The sequence below is a fragment of the Tachysurus vachellii genome, chromosome 8 (genome assembly GCF_030014155.1).
Source record: "Tachysurus vachellii isolate PV-2020 chromosome 8, HZAU_Pvac_v1, whole genome shotgun sequence".
In the NCBI taxonomy this organism is placed as follows: Eukaryota; Metazoa; Chordata; class Actinopteri; order Siluriformes; family Bagridae; genus Tachysurus; species Tachysurus vachellii.
This window is the reverse complement of record NC_083467.1, coordinates 24067668-24087937: the sequence shown is the minus strand read 5'-3', so window position 1 is coordinate 24087937 and position 20270 is coordinate 24067668. Positions and strand designations below refer to the sequence as shown.

The 20270-nt window shown below is 41.5% G+C and overlaps 1 protein-coding gene across 2 annotated transcripts in view; it reads left to right on the top strand.

The window, feature by feature from the left end:
* The window catches only part of ppp1r1c (protein phosphatase 1, regulatory (inhibitor) subunit 1C), a 38627-nt gene that overhangs the window by 3435 nt on the left and 14922 nt on the right, over nt 1-20270 (top strand). For both annotated transcript variants that reach the window (XM_060877029.1, XM_060877028.1), the window contains exons 3-4: nt 14655-14686; nt 15013-15070. In XM_060877029.1, the coding sequence (XP_060733012.1) occupies nt 14655-14686; nt 15013-15070 (90 nt within the window). The remainder of the gene's footprint in view (nt 1-14654; nt 14687-15012; nt 15071-20270) is intronic.

Here is a 20270-nt window from a genome sequence, read left to right as displayed (position 1 = left end):
AAACAGACACAAACACACACACACACACACACACACACTGTTTAGACCTTGAGAGAATTTTTGCTGCTGTTATCATTCTCCTTGAGAATGCGATAGTGTGTTTGTTTTGTAAGGTGTTTTGTCTGCTGTTTGGGACTTTGGGTGAAGCTCCATGGTGATTTCAGGGACAGTGGTCAAGCTGTTTGGGGTGAAAAAAGGTCAGATCTGTACTGTGAGAAGATTCTAGCTTTAGTCTTGGACATTTTTAATCCTTTTCATTCTGGACAATATTTTAAGCTTGTTGTGGGACATTTATAAAGTTTCCCATTTGGTCATTCAGAATGACGTTAAAGACAAGCTGTACACTCAGATATTTATTTACAAGTAAAGGGCAGTTGGTGTACCTGAATTCTCTGTCTATTTAAAAATATTTCTGAGACGTTGTTTTGTCAGTCCTCTGAGATATTTTGAACCATAAAATGTTACTATTGGTCTAACAGACAATTTGAGATCTTTGAATCTTTGTATTTTCAAAAGATTTGACTGACTTTGATGAAGCTATGATTTGTCTATCTGTAGGTCAAAATGATGACATACAAAGTTTGCATTTATATGAAAATAATCAACACTAGGGTGGTGTTATGTGACCTGAGATAAAGCTTAGTTACAGTTACCACTCCAAATTTTATTATTCTCCTACCAGAGCACATTTTATTCCTCTCCTCCCTGGAGAAATATGCTACATGACAGTGTTGTGGGACATCCGTTAAACTGTTAACTAGCATATTAATAGTTAACAATACTAAGACAGAGAAACCACTATGACTTACATTTACATTTAAAGTATTTGACAGAGGGGCACGGTGGCTTAGTGGTTAGCATGTTCGCCTCACACCTCCAGGGTTGTGTGTTCGATTCCCACCTCCGCCTTGTGTGTGTGGAGTTTGCATGTTCTCCCCGTGCCTCGGGGGTTTCCTCCGGGTACTCCGGTTTCCTCCCCCGGTCCAAAGACATGCATGGTAGGTTGATTGGCATCTCTGGAAAATTGTCCGTAGTGTGTGATTGCGTGAGTGAATATGAGTGTGTGTGTGTTCTGCGATGGGTTGGCACTCCGTCCAGGGTGTATCCTGCCTTGATGCCCGATGACGCCTGAGATAGGCACAGGCTCCCCGTGACCCGAGGTAGTTCGGATAAGCGGTAGAAGATGAGTGAGTATTTGACAGATGCCCTTATCCAGAGCGACGTACAGAAGTGCCTTTAGGTCCCTATCATTGAATACAATCACTCTGGTTCACTAGGATACAGACTTAAGATACCATGAACCCAAATCAAAGTTTTATTTTTTTAAATACACACATACAACAAACAGGGAAGAAAGTGCTAATGTTTCATGAATAAGTAGGTCTTCACCCGTCGTTTGAAAATAGCCAGTGAGTGGCGGCTGTACAGCAGCAGGGTGGTATGTGAGACCTTAGGCAGCTTCAAAACAAGTCATGCAGCTGTATTATGGATCATTTGTAGAGGATGAATTGCGTTCTGCAAGCAGTGAGTTGCAGAAGTCCAGTCTTGAGATGCCTAGAGACTGAACAAGTACCTGAGCAGCCTGTGTGGACAAAAATGGCCGAATCCTTCTAATGTTGTAGAGAAGGAACAGACATGAGCGTGTTACATTAGCAACATGAGAGGAAAAGGACAGTTGCGTGTCAATGGTTACCCCAATGTTGCGAGCTGTGACTGAAGAGGAGATCAGATCGTTTGCAAGATCATGACCTGGGGATGATTCACCTGGGATGATCAGCAGTTCAGTTTTGCTAGGATTGAGCTTCAACTGATGAGCCGTCATCCACGATGATATGTCTGCCCGACATGCTGAGATCCGAACAGAAGCTGTGGTATCTGATGGTGGAAAAGAGAAGATAAGTTGTGTATCATCAGCATAGCAGTGGTAAGAGAACTCTTGTGAGGAAATAACTTCACCAAGAGAGTGAGTATACAGGGAGAAAAGAAGAGGACCAAGCCCTGAGCCCTGTGGGATACCAATGGAGAGTCTGTGTGGAGCAGATGTCACTCCTGTCCTCTCCAGGTTACCTGATATGAGTGTCCTTTCAGGTAGGAAGCAAACCATTCCGACGCTGATCCGCAAATTCCAAGACTCCTGAGGGTGAACCGTGGTTGACCGTATCAAATGCTGCTAAAAGGTCTAGGACAGCGATGTCCAATCTTATCCACAAAGGGCCGGTGTGGGTGCAGGTTTTCATTCCAACCAAGCAGAAGTCACACCTGATTCCACCTGTTTAATCAGTTATTGGCTTTTAGTAAACTCTGGTGTGGCTTCTGCTTGGTTGGAATGAAAACCTGCACCCACACCGGCCCTTTGTGGATAAGATTGGATACCGCTGGTCTAGAAGGATGAGGACAGATGACAGCTTGGCTGATCTAGCATGTAGTCGAATGTGCTGCTTTAAAGCCAGACTGATTGGGATCTTGGAGGTTGTTCTGTGAGAGATAGACAGACAGTTGTTTATAGACAATGTGTTCAAGAATTTTTGAAAGAAAAGAGAGAAGTTAAGTTTTAAGTCTAAATGTTTCTAAGCACTTGACACTGGAGACTCCTTCCAAAAATGGCCTACTTGTGTAACCTGGTAATATAACAATAATAATAATAATAATAATAATAATAATAATAATAATAATAATAATACTGATCATTATTATTATTAGTAGTAGTATTAATTTATGATTTGAAATAATTATGGCCAGCTGTTCTGGCTGAACTATGTTTATAGAAAAGTATTCACTACCTTCTGTCCAATCAGAATGAAGAATCAAACCCATTAATGTATAAATTATTTATACACAGATCCAGATTGTTTTAATCTTCTCTTTTTTTTATTTATTTATTTATTTATTTTACATAAAGTTGCATAATACATGGTTTTTTATGGTAAATATTTTTTTTTAATAAACAAAATGAAAAATTTGTAGTAAAAATTGAAAAATATGAATAATATAATAATACATGATATAATAATGTCTTAGTAAAGTTTAAAAATAACACATAGTCTAGAGAGTTTTACATTAATCTACAATAATACTCTAAATTGATTTGGTGCTGATTAAATCCTGAATTGACTGCAAAAATGGACAATATATAGACACAAAGACACTGGCATGTTGCTTAAGATCTTAATGTTCCAGCTGTGGTCCATTTGCAGTCCAGCTGTGACCTAACATGTGAAATCCATCTGTACTGTATGCTGAACATTCATAAAGATTTTGTGTCTCATGTTCTAGCAGTACATTTGAAAATAATAGAATGGTCCTTTTCTGTTGGTTCTCTGATGTTCATCAAAAATTCATAGGACTTTAATCTAAGTGAACATTGATAAAGTCTTTTGCAGTATGGAGCAAGTTCTGGAAAGATGTTAGAGCACATCTGTCTGCTAAGACACAGCCTGAGTGTGTGTGTGTGTGTGTGTGTGTGTGTGTGTGTGTGTGTGTGTGTGTGTGTGTGTGTGTGTGTGTGTGTGTGTGACATTGAAGAGCAAGTCGATATCTTACAAACAGCCTCCCTGTTGCGTCACCATATGGAACAAGGAGAACCATGCAGAGTGACACAGAGAGTCAAAGCAAAACATAATGATATTCTATCCTCTGATTTTTCACTTGTATTGTTTCCAATTCATTCCCAAAATAATTCTTTACAACATCGTACTCAAAGTAATCAAATCACACTCAAAATAGCTGTAATGTGCCTTCAGCGCACATCTAGTAAACGTCAGATCTGACTTTAACTCGTCCTGAGTTCTAAGCTAAATGAACTTCATGTGTTGTGGGATCAGACTCAGCAATGTTTAATGCCTTAAGGACAAACCCCCTGTGAGCACAAATATTAACGCTGACCACATGCTCAGTTCGTGGGGTCACAAATCTACAGCTGTGTGGAAAAGTTTATATGTCCCTCTTAGCAAACAGAATGAATAATGCAAATAAATTACAAAAGAAATGCAAAGAAACGATAAAAAAAACATTTTAATTGCAAAATACATGGATTTGGATTATGTGTAAAAATTCAAAACTGTCAATGGGTAAAAAATTGTTGACACAATATGGATAAAATAATAACAAAAACATTTTTTTTCGAACAACTCAAGGATTAATATACAGATCTGAAATATGAATAATATTATAATAAATAATATAATGATATTTCTGAACATAAAAGTGTACCCGTTTTAGGATTGTTGCATCCATCTTCCAGGAAAAATAAATCTAACACTAACAACATGTTAAGTTTGTTTATCTCACTAATACACAGCTGGGTGCGAGAGTTTGCATCCCTCCTAGCAAACAGACCTTATAATTTAAAAAGGGATAGACGACAAGACTGAAGAAATAGTTTAAAAATTGAACAAAAAGAAAAAAGTCCAAGAAATTAAAGAAGTATAATTTAATATCTATACTGTATATAATCATAACAAAAATTTTATTTATTTATTTATTTAAAATAATTCCTTTGTCCTCATTATTGTTGAATTAATAACATAAACTAATACGTTGATGATTTTTCAGTACTTAAATCACTGACTCTGAGCCAACCTACTCTTAATGCTCTTAATCTTAATACTGGATAATTAAGCTACAGTATGAGAGCTAGCTAGCTAATAAGTGCATTGCATTATCTAGATAAACGTGCTTAGGGGAACGACTTCCGACAAACTTTTTAAAATTTAAAATGAAAATTTTTCATTAATATCCTGAATTCATATATTTCTGTAAAGCTTCATTGTGGCAACGTCTGCTGTTAAAAGTGCTATACAAATAAAACTGAACTGAAATGAATAGAGTTATATAGAGTTATAGAGCAGACACTCTTACCTAAAGTAACATATCGTCGCTGTCGGGCGGAAACCTCGTATGTCCAAATTTGGTCAATTTCATATTTTTTCACATATCGATGCTATTGGTCAGTCCCCACATGGGTCTGTTATTTTTACAAGTTATTAACCAATCTAAAGTCTTGAAAATAGCTTGAGCGCAAATCTCATAACTCCATTGGACACCGTGGGAGAGCTTCGTGGCATATTTCTCCTTAATAAGAGTCGCAACGAATCAACACATCTTCTGAGGTAAATGTCTTCAAAACACTGGGCTCAAAGAAAAAAAAATCTTGACCCCCGCTAAATCTGGTGCTCGTCTGAGGACAGGAATTTAGCACAAGACAATCCACTGCAACGCGGACTAAACCCTGTGCACTGCAGATAAGGTATGGCGTTTTTTTAATTTCCTGAAAAATAACGGTTTTGGAGATACGAGGATTCCGTCTGACAGCGACGGTATATTTTAGTGATTTTTGTACAACTGAGCAGTTGAAGGTTACAGGCAATTCTCAAGGGCCCAGGCATTTGAACTCAAAGTCTTCTTGTAGTCCAGTAGTCCGACATCTTAACCACTGAGCCACTTTTTTTTTCCTTTTTTTTATTGTCTGTATTTTGTTTGTCTGGTCCTTCTTTCTTGGATAAAAAAAAAAAAGATGTATTCTTTGTTTTGTAAGTCAGCTTTGAAAAGCATGGGAAATGCTGAAATGGTGTAATTTGGATGTTGATTGCATCGGTCTGTCTGTCTGTTTGTTTGTTTTTTGTTTTTTTCTCCTGACCGCTTTGAGAGAAATGGTCCATTTGGGGCTAAAATTTTCAGAACACGAATTAAAACGAATCCGATCAGCCACGGCGTCTATCTGAGGATCGAACCAATCACTGTTAACTTTTATTTAACTTCATTAGAAGTTTTTATTTCCATTTTTTTTATGCAGTCCCCTGACTGGGAAATCTCAACAAAGAAAATAATGATCGATTGTATTATTATGTGGGAAACGAGTTAACAGATGCATCCTTTTGGACTTCTCTAAAAAAAAATAAAAATAAAAAAAAGAATAATAAATCTGTTTATTTTTTCTTACATGCTATGTAGTGTTGCGGTTTGTGTAGAGTGTGTGGTTACTGGGTTTTGTGGCGTGTAATGGTAAAGGGGCGTGAGTGGGAGCAAGGATGCATAGTGCAGCATTCAGACTACAGGCGCTTCTTTGTGTAGTTGGCATTTCTGTGCGTTTGTAAAAACGTGCCGCTGGTGCCTTATAAAGGAACCTTTCTGAAGAGGCTGTAAACTTGCGTCATGTCGTTGCTGCCTCTCCGAACATTTTGGCTCGGCTTTCTTCATTAGAGCTGGACCGTGTTGTTTGGTGGTGCAGGTTGTTCTATACTCCTGTGGACTTTTGCATAATAGCCTCCTGTGTGTAATGATTTCCTTCTGTGTATATAAAGCGTTGATGTCACCCAAACAGAATGCTGCGTTACTGCACGAGTGCCTCGTCTGTGCTCCACGTTCCTGTGTTGTTCGTTGCTTTGTTTGTAATTAATTTAATTTTAACTTTAATTTTCTCTATAATGAGTGCACTTTGACCACTGATTGGTAGCTGAGCGTCTGAGTAAGAAAGGAATTTAGTGAGATGTGTAAGAGTACAGTGTGTATAAAAAGCAGTTGTGTGGCTCACACGGTGAGTGAGGGTCTATATGTGAGTCAGGGATTGAAGGGGAAATAAACAGAGAGTGTGTGTAGCTCATGTCTTTAGGGAATGTTGGAGCTGTTTTTTCCTGGCTAGGGAGCTCTTTATGATGCCAACCAGTCCTGCAGATACACTTCACATCCACACAACAATAATCTTTTGTGCAGTTTATTAAAAACATGAACTGAACACAGTACAGAACACGGGGTGCCTTGTAAACACTCTTTAATGAGTGTTAATCTGTAAGGAATCGCATGTTTTTAATGGCTCTTTAAGCGATACTTTAGTGATTGCCAAGTGTTCTGTTTTATTTTGTTGTTAAATATGATAAATTGCATGATGAATATCCAAATGAAAAAAAAGGTCAATAATAAAAATTAAAAAAAAAAAAAAAGGATTTATTTGGAAGGTGAAAAAAACATTTATTTTCTTTTTCAGTTATATTTCAGAGAACAGACTTTCTGTTCTCAAGCTCATGAGACCAAAACACTGAGAAGTGATTTTCTATAAACATTATTACATAATTATTAGTGCATATCCTGTAAAAATCAGTTAGCTGCATGAGTCTAGATCAAATTTAAACACTTGCAGATTTAGTTCTATGCATTAAGAGAGGAATTAATACTGAAATGATAATAACTTATTAATACTAAACAAACACAAAAACATACACAAAAAAAACACAAAAGTGGGTGATAGTTTGATGTAACCACATTATATCATATTGAACTGGTTGTTTTGGGCTGTAAACGTACTAAACAGGTGTGGAAAGCCATTAAGGTCAATGTTAAATAAACACTCATGACAAATACACATAAAGAATTAATTAGTTATGTAATTCATTCATTCATTCATTCATTTTCTACCGCTTATCCGAACTACCTCGGGTCACGGGGGCGTCATCTCAGGCATCATCGGGCATCAAGGCAGGATACACCCTGGACGGAGTGCCAACCCATCGCAGGGCACACACACACACACACTCATTCACTCACGCAATCACACACTACGGACAATTTTCCAGAGATGCCAATCAACCTACCATGTATGTCTTTGGACCGGAGGAGGAAACCGGAGTACCCGGAGGAAACCCCCGAGGCACGGGGAGAACATGCAAACTCCACACACACAAGGCGGAGGCGGGAATCGAACCCCGACCCTGGAGGTGTGAGGCGAACGTGCTAACCACTAAGCCACCGTGCCCCCCTAGTTATGTAATTAGTGCACAATATTTTTTCCCACCCAGAGGAAATTAGACATTAATGGACATCTTTCAAAAGCAATTTTTTATGGATTAATTAATTAATTAACTTAAAGTTAGCTGTATGTGTAGCAGATGTGTGATCAGTCATCTTATCCGGAATTATTTCATTACATCAACAGTAAAAAATAGCATAATGTGGTAGAACAGTATGAGAAAATAGGCTTCATTCCACACACTCATTATGATTTCAACTCAATTTAGTATCTTAGATTAAATTTTAGTAGCTTGATTAAATTTTATGCACAATTAACTGTTGGAACAAAAACATGGGCTGTTCTTTCACTTGTTATGATGGACCTGGTGTTTGTATCGTCCCTGTCTAAGTGTCACATTATCTGTCTTAGGTGAAATAATAGGATGTGTTTGATCAAGTGCTATTTTATGAGTGAATAATGAAAGTGGAATTTATATTATTAAAGTTGAGATATGTTGTAAATAATATGTGATGATTCCAACTAGGACTGTTCATACCAAAGTATACAATATTTGTTCATTTGTTTTCTGTGTTCTTTCTTTCTTTCTTTCTTTCTTTCTTTCTTTCTTTCTTTCTTTCTTTCTTTTCTATACAATACTTAGCAAAGAAATAACACTGTTCCATCCACCATGTTTTTCACTTCAATTTCTTTCTTTCTTTCTTTCTTTCTTTCTTTCTTTCTTTCTTTCTTTCTTTCTTTCTCGCACACACACATAAACACACCAACATTCTCATTAACACACACACACCACCCACCAAGAGAGGTGCATGTACACGCACACACACACACACACACACACACACACACACACACACACACACACACACACACACAAATACACACACACACACACACACAAATACAAACACAGTAACATTCCCATTACTTTTATCCCATTATTATACCCCATTATATTACTCCTCTTTTTCTTTCTTTCTTTCTTTCTTTCTTTCTTTCTTTCTTTCTTTCTTTCTTTCTTTCTTTCTTTCTCCATATTTTCTATCCCATACTCACCAAACAAAGAGCACTGTTCCATCCACCCTTTATCTCAGTTCAGTTTAATATCGGACAGTTCAGTCATTTCGTTCAGGAAGTGACATCATATCAACATGGTTGCTCAAAGTATCCAGTGATATTACTTTACGTTCCGTTACTTTAGATCAGCTTATAATATAGACACACTGATGTGTTCAATCTTAAGGTGGTGCCTCTCAAGGTAAAATCCAAACCCGAATGCAGTGATAGCAAAACAGACACCATTTACAAAAAACACAGGGGAAAGAAGAACAGGAAACACTGGGAAAAGTACTGGGTGAGTGAGTAACAAGACCAGACACGTAAAAATAAAACAAACAACACATAACACAACACACCAGAATGCCCCCTAGAGGACAGTCAGTGAATCTCCAAGCATAACTTTAAGCATAATTTTATTTTTTAATTTATCCATACTGGTCACTCCAGAGATGACAGTGGCAAGGAAAAAAACTCAAAAACTGACATTATTTGAGGAAAGAAACCTTGAGAGAAACTGGAGAGTGACACTGGAGTGTGTGATTATAAATCATTTACTTTATATAGTCAAGTGCAATTATGCAACCAAAAGCTTTTAAGCAACATATGAATATGAGCACTCCGTCCAGGGTGTATCCTGCCTTGATGCCCGATGACGCCTGAGATAGGCACAGGCTCCCCGTGACCCGAGGTAGTTCGGATAAGCGGTAGAAGATGAATGAATGAATGAATGAATGAATGAATGAATATGAGCATCAGCATCGTTTCTAAATTCAATACAGTTTTATCATGAAGTCTTTTTTTTTATGTTATCAAATGTACAATGATGGCAGTCCAAAGCCATCTCCATGGTCTTTCCAGATGATTCCATCCACAGTAATCATGTTTAGTGTATTGATAGGGTTATGTCGTCTGGTTAAGTTGACTGAAACACAAAGCAGTAAACAATTCTGTTCCTTCATCATGAAGCGAGCAAGGAAGTTAGTTGTCCTTGTACTGTCGGATATTGGCCCAGAAGGCTGAGATAACACACTGGGTATTGATGATATTATGTGAAAGAAAGAAAGAACGAAAGAAAAAGAAAGAAAGAAAGAAAAGAAAGAAAGAAAGAAAGAAAGAAAGAATGAAAGAAAGAAAGAAAGAGGTAATATAATGGGGTTTAATAATGGGGTAAAGTAATGGGAATGGAGTATCAAAGCAGATAGCAGTGCTGGTTCTGGTGTGTGTGTATACACGCACCTCTCATAGTGTGTGTGTCTGTGTTTATACATGCACCTCTCATGGTGTGTGTGTGTCTGTGTATACAAGCACCTCTCATGGTGTGTGTGTGTGTGTGTGTATACACGCACCTCTCATGGTGTGTTTGTGTGTGTATACACGCACCTCTCATGGTGTGTTTGTGTCTGTGTATACATGCACCTCTCATGGTGTGTGTGTGTGTGTGTTTGTATACCTGCACCTCACATGGTGTGTGTGTGTGTGTATACACGCACCTCTCATTGTGTGTGTGTGTGTGTCTGTGTATACACGCACCTTTCATGGTGTGTGTGTGTCTGTGTTTATACACACACCTCTCATGGTGTGTCTGTGTCTGTGTATACACGCACCTCTCATGGTGTGTGTGTGTGTATAAGTGCACCTCTCATGGTGTGTGTGTGTCTGTGTTTATACACGCACCTCTCATGGTGTGTGTGTGTGTGTTTGTATACCTGCACCTCACATGGTGTGTGTGTGTGTATACACGCACCTCTCATGGTGTGTGTGTGTCTGTGTTTATACACGCACCTCTCATGGTGTGTGTGTGTCTGTGTTTATACACGCACCTCTCATGGTGTGTGTGTGTCTGTGTTTATACACGCACCTCTCATGGTGTGTGTGTCTGTGTTTATACACGCACCTCTCATGGTGTGTGTGTGTCTGTGTTTATACACGCACCTCTCATGGTGTGTGTGTGTCTGTGTTTATACATGCACCTCTCATGGTGTGTGTGTGTGTCTGTGTTTATACACGCACCTCTCATGGTGTGTGTGTGTGTCTGTGTTTATACACGCACCTCTCATGGTGTGTGTGTGTGTCTGTGTTTATACACGCACCTCTCATGGTGTGTGTGTGTCTGTGTTTATACACGCACCTCTCATGGTGTGTGTGTGTGTCTGTGTTTATACACGCACCTCTCATGGTGTGTGTGTCTGTGTTTATACACGCACCTCTCATGGTGTGTGTGTGTGTGTTTGTATACCTGCACCTCACATGGTGTGTGTGTGTGTGTATACACGCACCTCTCATGGTGTGTGTGTGTCTGTGTTTATACACGCACCTCTCATGGTGTGTGTGTGTCTGTGTTTATACACGCACCTCTCATGGTGTGTGTGTGTCTGTGTTTATACACGCACCTCTCATGGTGTGTGTGTGTCTGTGTTTATACACGCACCTCTCATGGTGTGTGTGTGTCTGTGTTTATACACGCACCTCTCATGGTGTGTGTGTGTCTGTGTTTATACACGCACCTCTCATGGTGTGTGTGTGTCTGTGTTTATACACGCACCTCTCATGGTGTGTGTGTGTCTGTGTTTATACACGCACCTCTCATGGTGTGTGTGTGTCTGTGTTTATACACGCACCTCTCATGGTGTGTGTGTCTGTGTTTATACACGCACCTCTCATGGTGTGTGTGTGTCTGTGTTTATACACGCACCTCTCATGGTGTGTGTGTGTGTCTGTGTTTATACACGCACCTCTCATGGTGTGTGTGTGTGTCTGTGTTTATACACGCACCTCTCATGGTGTGTGTGTGTGTCTGTGTTTATACACGCACCTCTCATGGTGTGTGTGTGTGTCTGTGTTTATACACGCACCTCTCATGGTGTGTGTGTGTCTGTGTTTATACACGCACCTCTCATGGTGTGTGTGTGTCTGTGTTTATACACGCACCTCTCATGGTGTGTGTGTGTCTGTGTTTATACACGCACCTCTCATGGTGTGTGTGTGTCTGTGTTTATACACGCACCTCTCATGGTGTGTGTGTCTGTGTTTATACACGCACCTCTCATGGTGTGTGTGTGTCTGTGTTTATACACGCACCTCTCATGGTGTGTGTGTGTCTGTGTTTATACACGCACCTCTCATGGTGTGTGTGTGTCTGTGTTTATACACGCACCTCTCATGGTGTGTGTGTGTCTGTGTTTATACACGCACCTCTCATGGTGTGTGTGTCTGTGTTTATACACGCACCTCTCATGGTGTGTGTGTGTCTGTGTTTATACACGCACCTCTCATGGTGTGTGTGTGTCTGTGTTTATACACGCACCTCTCATGGTGTGTGTGTGTCTGTGTTTATACACGCACCTCTCATGGTGTGTGTGTGTCTGTGTTTATACACGCACCTCTCATGGTGTGTGTGTGTGTCTGTGTTTATACACGCACCTCTCATGGTGTGTGTGTGTGTCTGTGTTTATACACGCACCTCTCATGGTGTGTGTGTGTCTGTGTTTATACACGCACCTCTCATGGTGTGTGTGTGTCTGTGTTTATACACGCACCTCTCATGGTGTGTGTGTCTGTGTTTATACACGCACCTCTCATGGTGTGTGTGTGTCTGTGTTTATACACGCACCTCTCATGGTGTGTGTGTGTCTGTGTTTATACACGCACCTCTCATGGTGTGTGTGTGTCTGTGTTTATACACGCACCTCTCATGGTGTGTGTGTGTCTGTGTTTATACACGCACCTCTCATGGTGTGTGTGTGTCTGTGTTTATACACGCACCTCTCATGGTGTGTGTGTGTCTGTGTTTATACACGCACCTCTCATGGTGTGTGTGTGTCTGTGTTTATACACGCACCTCTCATGGTGTGTGTGTGTCTGTGTTTATACACGCACCTCTCATGGTGTGTGTGTGTCTGTGTTTATACACGCACCTCTCATGGTGTGTGTGTGTCTGTGTTTATACACGCACCTCTCATGGTGTGTGTGTCTGTGTTTATACACGCACCTCTCATGGTGTGTGTGTGTCTGTGTTTATACACGCACCTCTCATGGTGTGTGTGTGTCTGTGTTTATACACGCACCTCTCATGGTGTGTGTGTGTCTGTGTTTATACACGCACCTCTCATGGTGTGTGTGTGTCTGTGTTTATACACGCACCTCTCATGGTGTGTGTGTGTCTGTGTTTATACACGCACCTCTCATGGTGTGTGTGTGTCTGTGTTTATACACGCACCTCTCATGGTGTGTGTGTGTCTGTGTTTATACACGCACCTCTCATGGTGTGTGTGTGTCTGTGTTTATACACGCACCTCTCATGGTGTGTGTGTGTCTGTGTTTATACACGCACCTCTCATGGTGTGTGTGTGTCTGTGTTTATACACGCACCTCTCATGGTGTGTGTGTGTCTGTGTTTATACACGCACCTCTCATGGTGTGTGTGTGTCTGTGTTTATACACGCACCTCTCATGGTGTGTGTGTGTCTGTGTTTATACACGCACCTCTCATGGTGTGTGTGTGTCTGTGTTTATACACGCACCTCTCATGGTGTGTGTGTGTCTGTGTTTATACACGCACCTCTCATGGTGTGTGTGTGTCTGTGTTTATACACGCACCTCTCATGGTGTGTGTGTGTCTGTGTTTATACACGCACCTCTCATGGTGTGTGTGTGTCTGTGTTTATACACGCACCTCTCATGGTGTGTGTGTGTCTGTGTTTAAACACGCACCTCTCATGGTGTGTGTGTGTCTGTGTTTAAACACGCACCTCTCATGGTGTGTGTGTGTCTGTGTTTAAACACGCACCTCTCATGGTGTGTGTGTGTCTGTGTTTAAACACGCACCTCTCATGGTGTGTGTGTGTCTGTGTTTATACACGCACCTCTCATGGTGTGTGTGTGTCTGTGTTTATACACGCACCTCTCATGGTGTGTGTGTGTCTGTGTTTATACACGCACCTCTCATGGTGTGTGTGTGTCTGTGTTTATACACGCACCTCTCATGGTGTGTGTGTCTGTGTTTATACACGCACCTCTCATGGTGTGTGTGTCTGTGTTTATACACGCACCTCTCATGGTGTGTGTGTGTCTGTGTTTATACACGCACCTCTCATGGTGTGTGTGTGTCTTTTATGACAAGGGCCTCATTAATAATTGTAGTTTTAACACCATCACTGTAGTTAAATCACTACACACTCAATCTGCCTTGTCGAGTTGCTTCTTTGTTTTTTAGCACTATGTACTACAAAACTCGAGGATAATGTGAGGCTCACTTTATCTTTCTCTGGTCTTTCTTTCTTTCTTTCTTTCTTTCTTTCCCTCAGAGCAAAGCGTCACACAGCAGACATATCTAGGCTTATTGAGTTTATTTGTCGTAAGATGAAAATCGCGTTACGTTTTGACTGTAAAGCGACCAACAAATCATCAAAAGATCGCTTGTTGATTAGATTTTACTGAACTTTTTCTGTTTCTCATTCTCACACGCTCTCCCTCTCTCTTTCTCTCTCTCTCTCTCTCTTGTTTTCTCTCACATACTATTTTTTGCTACTTCTCTGTCCTTTTCTCTCTTTGTACATGTATTTCTCTCTTTTATTCTTTCTCATGTTCTATTTCTCTCTCTCATGCTCTCTGTCTGTTTCTCACTCTCACTCACTTTTCTCACTTCTCTCTATTTTCTGTCTTTTTTCTCTTTTATTCTCTGTTTATCTTTTACTCTCACCATTTCTTTCTCACTAACTTTGTTTCTCTTTCTCTCTTTTTCTTTCTTTCTGTCTCTTTCTTTCTCTCCCTGTATTGCTATCGTGCATGTTCTCTCTCTCTCTCTCTCTCTCTCTCTCTCTCTCTCTCTCTCTCTCTCTCTCTCTCTCTCTCTGTCCAGATGATAAGCAGTCAGCAGGCGGTCAGTCAGAGGTAAGGACCTTTATATGTGTTAATGTGCTTAGGAGATGCTCAGATCTCTCTCAGCTGAATCCACTTAACCTTTTAAAGCGCCACTTTGATCCTCCATCCCATCGTACTCTCTTACACTCCCTCTCTCAGACACACACACACACACACACATACACACGTGATGATGTGTTCGGCGAGTGCCTCTTATTACGTGTACCCAGAATGCTCTGCTCTGAAACAAGATGCTTATTTTCTTGTCGAGCGCTCCGCCTGAAATAGAGTAAGTGTAAAGTGATCCTGCTTCTATCTCTCACTGTGTTTTTCCACTTTTCCACTGAACACGGCAGACTCAACTGTCTCCGGCCCAGAGGAAGACCAGTGTGTACACACCACCCACAATGAGAGGTGCGCGTACACACACACACACACACACACACACACACACACACCATGAGAGGTGCACATACACACACACCATGAGAGATGCGCGCACACACACACACACACACACACACACACACACACACCATGAGAGGTGCACATACACACACACACCATGAGAGGTGCACATACACACACACACACCATGAGAGGTGTGCATACACACACACAACCACCATGAGAGATGCGCGCACACACACACACACACACACCATGAGAGGTGCACATACACACACACACCATGAGAGATGCACGCGCACACACACACACACACACACACACACACACACCATGAGAGGTGTGCATACTCACACAACCACCATGAGAGATGCGCGCACACACACACACACACACTCACACACACACACACACACCCACCCACCTTGAGAGGTGTGCATACACACACAACCACCATGAGAGATGCGCGCACACACACACACACACACACACACACACTCACACACACACACACACACCCACCCACCTTGAGAGGTGCACATACACACACACACCATGAGAGGTGTGCATACACACACACAACCACCATGAGAGATGCGCGCACACACACACACACACACACACACCCACCTTGAGAGGTGCGTGTACACACACCCACACCCACACCCACCATGAGAGATTCGTGTACACACACACTCACACCAACCATGAGAGGTTCGCGTGCACACACATACACTAACCATGAGAGGTGCACGTACACACACCCTCCATGAGAGGTGCGTGTACACACACACAGACACTCGCCACGAGAGATGCGCGTACACACACACATACCATGAGAGGTGTGTGTACACACACACACACACCAACCATGAGAGGTGCGCGTACACACACCCTCCATGAGAGGTGCATGTACACACACACACCCACCATGAGAGACACGCGTACACACACATACCAGGAGAGGTGCACGTACACACCTACCAGTAGAGGTGCACATACACACACACAAACAGACACACATACACACACACATACCGTGCACATATTCACACACACACACACACACACACCACTACCCACTGCAATCTGGACAAGTGATACTCCATTCGCATTACTTTACCCCATTATTATACCCAATTATTTTACTCCTTTCTTTCTTTCTTTCTTTCTTTCTTTCTTTCTTTCTTTCTTTCTTTCTCTGTTTTCCTTCACTATTACCTCCAATGATTTTTAAATGATTTTGTAATCTTTTTATGAATATTTGTATACTTATTTAATTAATGATCGAGGGATTATCCCTTATTCTAACTGATCATGTGACCGTCTCATCCCAGACCGTCCATACCCTACTGCACATCTCCACACAGATTATCCATCAGCTGGTCAGAAAATGAGCTTCTCTTGCTCTGTGCATCACTACTCACTTTATGTCACTTAAATATAGATGTCTATAGATACCTGCTCTTGTGCTGCCATTTGTGAAATCTGTATCGATGCGGGTTTAATTAGCTGTGTCTAGTAAACACGCTGATTGAATAAGCGCACAGTCCTGCGAGAGGCCACCATGTTTCTTTCATCCTGCTAATGACCAATTCCTTCCTGACTAGAATTAGATTTGTTAGTGCAGGCGAAATAGAGGAGAATAAACCCTACAACAAACCCTACATACAGTAGCTTACCTGGATAATATCACACACATAGCTCACCTGTAAAGGCATTTATCTACATATATATACAGTATTTACACACAATTAGCAGCAGTTTAGCATGTTTTCTGTACCGTAAGCAGGCACACTGAGAAATGATCCTGAAGTGTATATGTTGTCACAAAAACTTAGCCAGTTGTGTGGGAAGTGGAAACACAGATTTCTGGAAACTTCCGTGGTGAACTTCAAGGCAGCATGTGTCTGTATTCAAATTAAAAGGGGGCGTGGCCTAAAGCAGAAGATCTAGTACTGGAAAAGTTTGACGTGACACACGGCTAAGTACGGTGACCCATACTGCGTTTAACCCATCCAAAGTGCACACACACAGCAGTGAACACACATACACACCGTGAACACACACCCGGAGCAGTGGGCAGCCATTTATGCAACGGCGCCCGGGGAGCAGTTGGGGGGGTTCGGTGCCTTGCTCAAGGTCACCTCAGTTGTGGCCGGCCCGAGACTCGAACCCACAACCTTAGGATTATGAGTCAGACTCTCTAACCATTGGGCCACGACTTGCCCTGGTTTTCGCATATCCCAGGCTATTATGACCCTGGGGTCAGAGCGCAGGGTCAGCCATCATGCGGCGCCCATGGAGCAGGTGAGGTTAAGGGCCTTGCTCAAGGACCCAACGTAGATGTCTCAGCAGCTTGTGGGCTTGAACCCCGACCTTCTGATTAGGAACCCAGCGCCTGGACCACTGGACCATCACATAAAAGGCTAAAAGTTAATACATACTTTATTTGAGACATTGTGAAGCCAGCTAACTACATCCTTTTGCTTATGTCGCATCAATGAGCAAATTAGCACACAAAAAACTACAGTCTGTCTTATTCCTCGAACATGGTTGGCTAGTGTCACTGTGATCGACAGAGTATGCCCTGTCCTTGGATCTCGGCCATGTTGAATAAAAATTCATTCTACTATTATCTTATTTTGAAGCATTTCAACCCTTCGTTAAATAAGTAAAGTAACTTTGTATATGTTTTGTGCAGCACTACTTGAACATGATCTTTTTATATCCTAAGAGCTTCACATAAAAGTTAAAAAGCTCTTAGTTGTGCTTCTAGTATCAACATAAACCTTTAAACAATGCGTCTCCTAGTCATATCTGTATCTGTTCAGAACACATTATCTGTCCAGGCCCTATAATGTGGTCATATCTGGTTACATCCTCAGACTTTGGAAAGGTTGTTTTGTTGCAAAAAAAAAGTCTTGTGAAAGTCTTGTCTTTTATTTTGCACAACAGTAACATTGTCACTTTAGTTCTGCAGTGAAGCTCATGTTCTCATGGTGCAGTGAAGCTCATGGTCTCATGGTGCAGTGAAGCTCATGTTCTCATGGTGCAGTGAAGCTCATGTTCTCGTGGTGCAGTAAAGCTCATGTTCTCATGGTGCAGTGAAGCTCATGTTCTCATGGTGCAGTGAAGCTCATGTTCTCATGGTGCAGTGAAGCTCATGGTCTCATGGTGCAGTGAAGCTCATGGTCTCATGGTACAGTGAAGCTCATGTAATCATGGTACAATGAAGCTCATGGTCTCATGGTGCAGTGAAGCTCATGTTCTCATGGTACAATGAAGCTCATGGTCTCATGGTGCAGTGAAGCTCATGGTCTCATGGTGCAGTGAAGCTCATGTTCTCATGGTACAGTGAAGCTCATGTTCTCATGGTGCAGTGAAGCTCATGGTCTCATGGTGCAGTGAAGCTCCTGTTCTCATGGTACAATGAAGCTCCTGTTCTCATGGTACAATGAAGCTCATGTTCTCATGGTACAATGAAGCTCCTGTTCTCATGGTGCAGTGAAGCTCCTGTTCTCATGGTACAATAAAGCTCATGGTCTCATGGTGCAGTGAAGCTCCTGTTCTCATGGTACAATAAAGCTCATGGTCTCATGGTGCAGTAAAGCTCCCATTCCCATGGTGCATTGAAGCTCATGTTCTCATGGTGCAGTGAAGTGTATGCACTCATGGTACCATGAAGCTCATGTTCTCATGGTGCAGTGAAGCTTATGCACTCATGGTACCATGAAGCTCATGGTCTCATGGTGCAATGAAGCTCATGTTCTCATGGTACAATGAAGCTCATGGTCTCATGGTACAACGAAGCTCATGTTCTCATGGTGCAGTGAAGCTCATGTTCTCATGGTACAACGAAGCTCATGTTCTCATGGTGCAGTGAAGCTCATGTTCTCATGGTGCAGTGAAGCTCATGTTCTCATGGTACAACAAAGCTCATGTTCTCATGGTGCAGTGAAGCTCATGTTCTCATGGTACAACAAAGCTCATGTTCTCATGGTGCAGCGAAGCTCCTGTTCTCATGGTACAATAAAGCTCATGGTCTCATGGTGCAGTAAAGCTCCCATTCCCATGGTGCATTGAAGCTCATGTTCTCATGGTGCAGTGAAGCTTATGCACTCATGGTACAATGAAGCTCATGTTCTTGTGGTGCAGTGAAGCTCCTGTTCCCATTGAGCAGTGAAGCTCCTGTTTCCATTATGCAGTGAAGCTCCTGTTCCCATTGTGCAGTGAAGCTCCTGTCCTCATGGTTCAATTAAGCTCATTTTCTCATGCTGCAATGAAGCTCATGTTCTCATAGTGGCCCAAAACCTTACTATGACACAGATCCGGATATGAACTGACCCTAACTGTACTAAACCATCTGCAACACACACACACACACACACAGTGACAAGCAGCTAGCAGCAGCACACCATGTGAAGTGTATTCTGCATCATCTGAATCCTAGATTCGAAACTTTGTCATAAAAAGGTCCAGCAGCCCTTCCCTAGCATGTGATGTACATTTCACTGACTCGCCTTTCTGTTTACTTTCACCATCTCATCTTCCCCTTCATACTGTATGTATTTCATCCCTGACAGATTGCAGGCGTCTTCTCTTTATCCTGCTAATTTCCCTCACTGTGGATTTAACTGATTCAGTCGAGATCTTTCTAAGAAGGAGACAGGTGTTTCGTCATATCCTTAAATGAATCAGAGAACATCTAATGATCTCAAGCGGTGGTAGTTTCTCAGGAAGATGTTTTACAAACTAACACAAAATAACACTGTTCACATTACAGTATGTCTGTTACAATTTGTTCAGGTGTCAGAGTACATGAGTACAATCAGACTTTACAATCTATTATCTCAGGATGAGCTCTTGCTCAGCTTGAATGATCGAAAAGTCACTTAAGCTCCCTGTTTTATATCACATTCCCCACCACCAGCCGACAAAACTGCATATTTTCCTGTTTAAAATATTGTACTTCTTTAATTATACACCATTAAGGAGATCTGTGAGCATAAGAAGAGCTGTTTATTTATTGTGCTGCTTATTTCCAATTTTTACATACATACATAGAACTGGAAATAAGCAACTGAATCTATGTATAAAACACTCACTCACTCACTCACTCATTTTCTACCGCTTATCCGAACTACCTCGGGTCACGGGGAGCCTGTGCCTATCTCAGGCGTCATCGGGCATCAAGGCAGGATAC